This window comes from Pteropus alecto, unplaced genomic scaffold (genome assembly GCF_000325575.1).
Source record: "Pteropus alecto unplaced genomic scaffold, ASM32557v1 scaffold461, whole genome shotgun sequence".
Lineage (NCBI taxonomy): Eukaryota > Metazoa > Chordata > Mammalia > Chiroptera > Pteropodidae > Pteropus > Pteropus alecto.
The window spans coordinates 37779-47658 of NW_006431079.1; the positions used below are offsets into that span (position 1 = coordinate 37779).

The following is a 9880-nucleotide window of genomic DNA, read 5'->3' on the forward strand; positions in this document are numbered from 1 at the left end:
TTATTTTTTGCCAAGCACTCTCTTCAGAGCCCCCTTAATCTCATTGTTCCTGAGGCTGTAAATGATGGGGTTCAGCATGGGAATCACCACCATGTAGAACACAGATACTACCTTGTTCTGGTCTGTTGAGTAGTTAGACTTCGGCATCACATAAATGAATGTGATGGTCCCTAGGTACAGGGTGACCACTGTGATGTGGGCAGTGCATGTAGAGAAGGCCTTGTGACGCCCCTCGTTGGAGCGCATCTTCAAGATGGTGATGAAGATGTAGATGTAAGAGGTGGCTATGAAAAACACTGTAAACACAATGATGGAGCCACCTGTAAATGAGGGGACAATTGCGGCGATACTGCTGTCAGAACAGGAGAGTTCAATTAAAGGGGCAAAATCACAGAAGAAATGATTGACTCGATTGGGTCCACAGAAGAATAAAAGGTAGAAGCAAATAGTAAATGAGGAAGCATTGAGAAAGCCACCCACATACACCATTATGAGGATCTGAATGCAGACCTGTGTGGACATCTTGGTTGAATAAAACAGTGGATTGTAGATTGCCACAAAGCGATCATATGCCATGGCAGCCAGAAGAAAGCACTCAAGGGTCCCAAAGAGAGCAACTGAACCAAGCTGGATGCCACATCCGTGATAGGAGATTGTATTTCTCTCCACCAGGAAATTTACAAGCATATTAGGTGTGACAGAACTTGAAAAACAGATGTCAGCAAATGCCAAGTGGCTCAGGAAAAAATACATAGGATGATGGAGCTGAGAAGAGATTCTGATAAGAATGATTGTGCTAAGATTGCCAGATATAGTCACCAGATAGATACATAGGATGGTCATAAAGAGTATGACACGAAGGATTGGGTCAGCAGTTAAGCCCAATAAAATGAAACCTTTTACTGCCGTGTGGTTCCCATCCCTTTGGGAATCCATGAGATAACGTAGCTGCTGCCAAAAGAACCTGTGATGAAATATTACATGTATAAGTTATACATTTAATGGTTTTGTTTTTATTAATACACATATGGGGAGTAAGTATAAGTAAGGGTATTCGAGCATCAATGCATATTTACATGCAATAATAAGTCCGTTTTTAACTTATTTTAGCAGAAACTCCAGAAAAATATCATCAAATATTATCTTTTTCATATATAGATATATATTTTTCACGTCTGCACTTAAAGTGACATTGAGTTCAAAGAATAAATAATGTACTATAGGTGAGAATAATAAAAAGGCTGGTAAATATATAATAGTAATATATATTGTAATACATATACTATAATATGTATTGCCTTAATTTCAGTTGTACACCATAGTTATTCAGCATTCATATACTCAAAGAAGTGATCACCATCATAAATAAGTCCAGCAACCATCTGATACCATACAATGCTATTACTATATTATTGATTTTAAAGACTTTGTTATAGCTAACATTTACTACATGCTTACTAAATGGTAAGCACAGGGCTAGGAGTTATATATATACGCACATACACACGTATGTGTGTATATATACAGTCTATTGCTCATAAAATAGTACTTATTTTATGGATGAGTAAACTGAGTCTGAAAGAGGTTATGTAACTTAAGGTTAACATGGAAAGTGGTTGGATTCAGAGTATAAACTACCCACTCCTTTAGTGACTATGGAACAAATGAAGTTCTGGCAGTTATGTATAAAAGAAGCACATAATTATTTTCCTATTTCATAATATCTGTCATTTAAATAAGATCAGTTTTCAAAAGGGAAATAAAATTTGTCCTGATACTAATCCATATAGGAATTTCAATTTAGGGTTATGAATGAGATCACTCATTGTACATATATTGGATACTTTAAAAATATTTGAAATTCAGAATATTACTATACTATCAAACAATTTCAAATATTAATGTAATCACTGCAAAAAGCATGATTGATATTTGGAAGATAATTAAACTACATCAAATTACTTCCTAGTATAACAATGTTTTCCAATGAAAGTTCGAGAAATGGAATAATCCTGTTTTTTACATAATATGTGACTGAATCAAGTGTAGTTTCATTGTTGAAAATGGATCACCCAGCTTTTGGCTAAGTTGATACTCATCTCCACATTTTCTGATTTTGTATCCTGAGCTTTGTCTATGTGTCATTGCCTTCACACTAAAGCTTTCGGAGAAATAAACAATCTTTCTGCACAGATATTTATAATATCTTTAAATGTTTAAATCCTCCATTTAAATCTTAGAATTCTTACATATTAATAAAAGGCCAGGGTATCTGAAAGATAGTGAATTAGTTAGCATTATTGGTGAGTGTCAAGTTTTGGTAATGTTGAAAGACCATATGAGTTTTCATCTTATGGGTAAATAAACAGGAATCCTGGTAACTTAGATTATGCCTGTTTATATATGAACTAATGGTGGAAACAGCAATTCGGCCAAAGTTGCTTGCTAGCTGATTGCTTTTTTACATCTGCCCTGTTTCCTAGTTATGGCTTGTGAGTACAGATATAATTTTAGGGAGTAAAGTGTTTTTCAAACAGTAAATGAATGTCAGTACATCAGATTTATTAACAAAAGGGAAAATCTTACCTCTTAGAATAAGAAGTCATTCATCTTTTAGTAACAGATCAAAGTCGTTGTAGTTATATCGTTACCTTTAATTTTTGTTTCCTTTGAGGATAAATCTCTGAAGATTCTAGAGATTCAAATGAGAGTTCAGCAACTCATGTAGCATCATTAGGTTCTGTAGTGGATATTGAGCAAGCAGTTCAATTCACACACACACGCAAAAACAACTAATTTTTCAGTGTTCTGTCAATTCCCAAATGGTCAATTTTTCTTTTGCTTCTGTCTAGGTGTTCACACATAGCTATATATAACCTTCATTTAATAATTATTAGAGTATAATATAATAAATTGTCTCATAGGCAAATACCGGTTCCACGTTTATTTTTATATTTCAGATTAAGAAATAGTACTAAGGTTCAGGTATAAAAAGGTAACCATAGCTTTATCCATTCAGTGTGTGTGTATCGATAAATATTTTCTATTGATATTTGTAAGACATGCCACTAATTAGGGACATAAGAGGTGGAACTTGGTGTAAAATTGAATTTTAAATAACACAAATTTTTAAGACATTTACATTAGTTATAATATTAAATATGAGAAAATGAAAGATTTGAAAGTTATATCGAACTTTAAAGAATAAAGGCATTTGGATGAATTCTAGATTAGACATAGTCTCTCACTGTCAATAACCTCAGATGTTGCCTCCTGAGGTAGTCACTTATGGTATAAGTGGATTGTGGTGGAATATAGGTATATTCAACCCTAAGATTTAATCTTATCTAATTCTATTGTGAATCCTAATTTTATTTCTTTAATTTTTAAAAGCTTTTTATTACTCTGTAGTTTGCATACAATATCATATTATTTTCAGGTGTACAACATAGTGATTCAACATTTAATGACCATATGATGTGATCACCGAAATAAGTCTAGTAGTCACATGTCACTGTACTGAGTATGATATTATTGATTATATTCCCTGTGCTTTACATTATTTTTATAACTTTTTTTAATAACTGGAAGTTGGTACCTCTTACTTGCTTTTACCTTTTTCATCTCCATCCCCAGCAACCACCAATCTATTCTATGTATCTATGAGTCTGTTTATGCTTGATTTTATTTGTTTTGTTTTGTTTTTAAGATTCCACATATAAGTGAAATCATATGGTATTTGTCGTTCTCTGTCTGTCTTATTTCAAGTAGCATAGTACCCTGTAGGCCCTTCCATGTTGTTGTAAATAGCAGGATTTCATTCTTTCCTATCTCTCAGTAATATTTCATATACATGTATATATAGTGTAATATATATACATATATATGTATGTGTGTGTGTACATAGATAGATAGATAGATAGATAGATAGATAGATAGATAATTATCCATTCTTCAATCGATGACACCTTGCTTACTTCCATATCTTGGCTATTGTAATAATGCTGCAATGAAAATAAGGGGACATTTATCTTTTCAAATTAGTGTTTTTGTTTTCTTCAGATAAATATCCAGAAATAGAATTGCCGAGTCATATGGTAATTCTATTTTCAAGTTTTTGAGGAATCTCCAAACTGGTTTACATAGTGGCTACACCAATTTACAATCCCCCTAATGGTAAACAAGTAATTTTCTGTACAGTTTTGGCAACACATTATTTTTTTACTTTTTGACGATAGCCATTCTGCCTTATGTGAGGTGATATCTCATTGTGGTTTTGATTCATATTTTCCTGATTAGTGATGTTGAGCCTCTTTTCATATTTCTGTTGGCCATCTGTATGTCTTCTTTGTAGAAACGTCTGTTAAGTTTCTCTGTTTATTTTTAAATGTGATTGTTTTTCTGTTACTGGGTTGTATGCATTCCTTATATACTTTAGATTTATATATTTTATAATACTCCTTATATACTTTAGATATATTAACCCCTTATTGGATATATCATTTGCCAATATCTTCTCTCATTCAGTATGTCTGTTTTTATTTTGTTGATTTTAGATTTTCCTTTCTCAATCCCTGAAACTCCACTTTCAAAGACTTGATTTACTACCAGGAAAATAATGAGAACCAACATTCATTCAAAATTAACATTTTGGTAAGAACTATGCTTAACATTTTGGACATTTTTAATCCTCAGTACAATTTTATGATGTAGGCGGTTTTATTATCATCATTTTTCAGATGGGAGAACTGAAATTGAGGAGTCCAAAGAACTTGTGCTATGTGATTCTGACTCACTTTGTCAGTCTCCCACATCCAGTAGTAACCGTCAAATCTCTACTGTAGTAGTCCTCTCCTCCTCTGAAACAGAAGGCCTTCTGGGAAACTGTAAGTAGACTGCTTTGTCCACAGACAAGTATATCCCAGTGTGGAAGCAGTTAAGGCAACACTTGTTATTTTTTTACTTTCTGATGATAGCCATTCTGACTTGTATGAAGTGATATCTCATTGTTTCCCAAGGGAAACTTCAATTAATGGAGGCTGGAAGACAGTACAAAAGCAGCCCCCGACCCCCCGCCCCATTTTTCAGCTAGACTATTCTAGAAGGTACTATCTAGCCTTTCACATACCTAAGAGGAATCAAATCACTCTTTTATAACAATAACCTTGATCATACAACTAGAGAGCAAGACATCAGTAGAGAAAATGGAAATGTTTGATTTTCAGGAATGAATGAGGAAAATCTAAAATAGGAAATCCTTGGTTTACTGTACACATATATTCCTATCAATTCCTTTAAAATCCATAAAACTCATCAAATAAAAATTGTAATATAGTCTTCTGGAGTCTTTTCAGAGAGAGATATAAGACATGACAACATTAACATAAAGGCGGAAGGAGGAAAATAACCGAACAAGGTCTCAGGATCTCTATATTTTATGTAAATTACTACATTATTAACTTTAGGTAAACTGAAAATTTAGGAGCACATATTATCCTAAAAGCAACGAGTAAAATTATAATGCAAAAAGGTATGCCTAAACTATCAATATAAAAATGAAAATAGAATTAAAAAATTTCAGATCACCCAAAGGAAATCAGAAAAAGGGAAATGAGGAAAATAACACCAACAACGGATAACGAACATCCATGAAACACTTATAGCTCATATAATTCTTAGTGATCCGACATACTTTGTCATCCATGGGCATTTTGGGAAAGAGCATGGCAGTCAAACCTCAGACTTCTAGTGAGCATTATACCAGAAGTTCCAGGTATTGAAATAAAGCAGTCAAAATTTTAAAAAAGTATGGAGACAAAACAGGAAGGAAAAAACTATCTCCATCTGCAGGTAAGTGTTCATGCAGAAAATTCTAAGAAATCCACAAAATATATACTATAACTTATTTAGTAATATTGCAGGAATAAAAGATAATAAACACTTTTGTATTTAATATAGCAGCAAACATTGAAAAGATTAAAACAGAAAAATATGTTTATAATATAGCAAAGCCATATATATTTAGAGATAACTTTATGAACATGTGTGCAATAATTTTTTACTAAAAATTACAGAACACCGATGAGAGAAATAAAGACAAATAAATGGAGTAAGATACACCATGTCCATGGATTGGAAGACCCAATATCATTAAGAGGCTAATTCCCAAATATTAATCTAGATTTAATACAATATGGATAAAAATCCTGGAAGGACATTTTATATGAATAGAGAAGCTGATTTTATATGGAGATGCGAATTAGCCAGAATAGTGAAAATAATTTCAAAAAAAAGTTGGGAGATTAGCACATGACTTCAAGATTTACCATAAAACCAAAGCATAGTATTGGTGAAATGCTAGACATATAGATCAAAGGAAGAGAAATACAATCCAAAACCAGATCCACATATGTACTGGATATATAGGCCAATTTATTCTGAACTGATATTAAATAGCAATTCAATGAAGAAAAAGTTTTTAATATATATTATTTAAAAACTTGATATTATAGAAAACAATGAACAATAACCCTGATTTCATACCATACCCCAAAATTAACTCCAAATCTATCACAGATATACATGCAAAATCAAAACTGTAATATTTCTACACTAAATATAATAAAATCTTTGTAACTTTAGATCAGGTAAAGATTTTTTAGATAGGACACAGACACAAAAATTAACAAAAATGACATTAGACTTCATCAAAATTGAAAACATTTGATCTTCCATCATACAAAAACACTAGGACACTGAAAGGGAGAAAATGTTTTCATTTCATATAAAGAACTCCTAGAACTACATAAAAAGAAGACAAAAAGTCTAATCTTTTAAGTGGAGGAACTGCTTTATTTCAATACCTGGAACTTCTGGTATAATGTGAACACGTACTTGGAAAAGGAAATATACAAATTAGTAATAAGCACATGAGAAGATGCTTAACACCAAGAGTTACTAGAGAAATACAAAGTAAAATAACAAAAAGTACCAATATACAACCATTGAATAGCTAAACTTAAATAACAGTACCAAACATTACCAAAGGTTTGGGAACAACTGGAATTCTCAGCATCACATGTGGGAATATAAAACCATGCAATCATTTTTAACAACTGTCTACAGTTTCTTAAAAATGTAAATATATACCTACCACATGACCCAGCATGTCCACATCTCTGAATTTATCTTCGACAAGTGAAAACATATATCCTTGCCAAAATTATTTGAAGAGTCAGAAATAGCAGCTTGATTCATAAAAGCTTCAAACTTGAAACAACCACAAAAAAGTTATGTACCGTATACTGGAATAATAGCATAAGAAGAGACCAATTACTGATACACACATAATAAATGAAAAAATTATGTTGATAGAAAGATGTCAGATACAATAGAGTGTATGCTATGTGGTTTTACTTTATAAAACTCTAGAGAAAGCAAGTTATATTATCAAAAAGAAAATTAGCAGTTATCTGGAGCCAGGGTAGAAGGAAGCATGAACTGCAAATATGGACATGAGAAGTCGTTAGAAGGTGATGGAAATGTTCTCTTGTGGTTGTTAAGTTATTAAAATGAATAACAAGGAGCATTACTATCAGATGAGAGGTTTTTTTCTCATCCAGAAAAAAACTTCATCAATCATACTGAATTATTTTTGCATTAAAGAAAATGGTCCTTAAAAGTAATTCCTACTCTAGCCTATTTACTTGTTTTGTCTCTGCTTTCTCTTTTTTTGCATCTCCATTATTGATCTTCCTCTCTCTAGCTAGAAGCTAGTAGAGGGAGTTTAAATGATTTGAGGTTAATTGGTGACTACTTTGCTTGACAGGGTTATTGAAATATTCTTTCCTCTTTTAATTTTTTGACCTATTAAGTAATGTTAGACCATAGTTTCTTATCTTCTTGCTTTGAAGATGCTAGAAAATTAATTCCATGTGGTCAGACATCTTCGGCTGTTTGTTAGTTTTATTTCCCATAGCCTTGGACAGTGCCTGGAATATAAGAGCAATCAATATAATTTTTTGAATGAATGAATTGATTAAATGCTCTTGTCACTGTATCTAGCAAGAAGTTTAAAAGTGTTATGAAGAAAATCTAACATGTACAAATTTCTTCGTAATTGAGGGGAGGCTGCAGTATCTGTAGCTCTACTTTCTAGCAGGAAATGACAGTTATTTCTGTTATCCTTGCTGTAGCTGATTTACATTGTGCTTTAAAAAGTAGAGGATGAAGGTAATAAAGAAAGATAGGGTGATGATTTAGGGAGACACAAAGCGATAGTAACATGCAGCTGCATCTGTTTTTGGCAGACCGTTTCATACATCAATAGAAAATCAATGATATGAATTTACAATTCAATAACTCTCCTCTAAATAGATTCATAAGGAAACAATACCCATCTCTAGTAATCAGGGCCATTTAGCAGGAAGCATAAATCCCAACAGAGCAAGTAAAATATGACTCATAGTCAGAAATTAGTATATATAACTATATGACTATATGACCGGCAGTAATGAGTAAGAGTTGTGCATAACAAGTCCTTCATTGAGAAGGAATTTGGGCAAGCATTCAGAACCTAATGCTTATATTTCAGTGTTCTTTAAGTTTTGAGTGTGCATAATAAAGTATATCATCCTCATTTCTGTATATGCATTGAGACTCTGTCTTATGATAAGTTCTCCAAAAGAAGAGCCTTGGACAGCCATTCTTATGCAAGTGATTTAGTGATCAGTGATCTCAGGGGAAAACTATAAAGGTGAGAGAGAAACAAGATAAGGCACAGGGCGAAGCCAGTTAAAAATATGGGCTCTGCTGAAGTGTAGCTTCAGTCTCATCTTACATGAAACACTGGAGTATGAATGACACTACAGAGTTGTTTTGCCTTGTAACAACAGGATGTTTTTGTTGTTGTGGTTGTTGTTGTTTATAAATTACTGTATCATTAAGTTGCTGGCTTATAGGCTACCATGGGAAAGAGGGCGTGCACTCCCACATATTTCCAGTCAATTATGTTCCTTACAACCAAGAGCAATTATCAAAATAATACATTAGCAGAGTTCTCTCAAAGAGATTTGGTGGAATGCCACTGGCCTGGTAAGGGAGATCTATGAAAGGCACTAAATTGTCTACCTAGCTTCAAATGTACCAGTTTATTGCTATGTATAGCTTCCTAGATTACTATGCTACATCTGTTAGTTTTGAGGTTCCAGGGTTGAGTGGAAGCCATCCAAAATGCCTTTACTTATAGAATTCATTCTTAATGATTATACTTTCTCTCTCAGCTTCTATACATTATTAAAGCAAGTGGCTTCATGGACAAGGTAGAATTTGTGCTGGACCTTAAAGAATGGGCAAGAGTTTGGGGAGTAAAGTCAGGGGAAGAGACTTTCAGACAGAAGAGAGTACAGAGCAAGGAAAGTGCAGAATTCAGTCAGGAAATAGTGTGTTTGCCTAAAGTATTGAGGTTCTGAAAGCACATATTGGTGATAAGATTGATAGCACATTAGGTGGAAGATAGTAGTGATCGTGGAAAATTTGAAAGCCAAGCTAATTAGACTGGCAATTACGGATACCATGAATGGCAGTGCAGTAACTGGGGATTTTCTTTTTCAGCAAGTTCCTCCCCAGCAGAGTAGCCTCATGAGAAAGAAATCATAGTGTTCATACTAGGTGATCATTTTATTCCTACTCATCTTCTTCTGAATGTTTCCCCAGGCAATAGCTTCTCAATCTGTCCCATTCCCTTGCAAGATAAATAAGGCAGAGGAGACCTGAAGAATTTGGCAAATATTCAGAATTATCAAATAAATTATATTGTACAGGAAGTAAAATATCCCTGGGGGAATCATATACATCCCAATATATATTTTTAACAACTTGA

At 33.2% G+C, this 9880-nt stretch overlaps 1 protein-coding gene across 1 annotated transcript; it reads right to left on the reverse strand.

Annotated features, from left to right (window-relative positions):
• On the reverse strand, positions 1-936 carry LOC102896326 (olfactory receptor 502). The gene has a single exon (XM_006905669.1). The coding sequence runs from the start codon at positions 934-936 to the stop codon at positions 1-3; it is 936 nt and encodes a 311-aa protein (XP_006905731.1).
• Positions 937-9880: the final 8944 nt, after the last annotated feature.

Bases quoted from the DNA above. Each gene is read 5' to 3' on its own strand.
- LOC102896326 (XM_006905669.1), bottom strand. From the start codon at position 936: ATGGATTCCCAAAGGGATGGGAACCACACGGCAGTAAAAGGTTTCATT.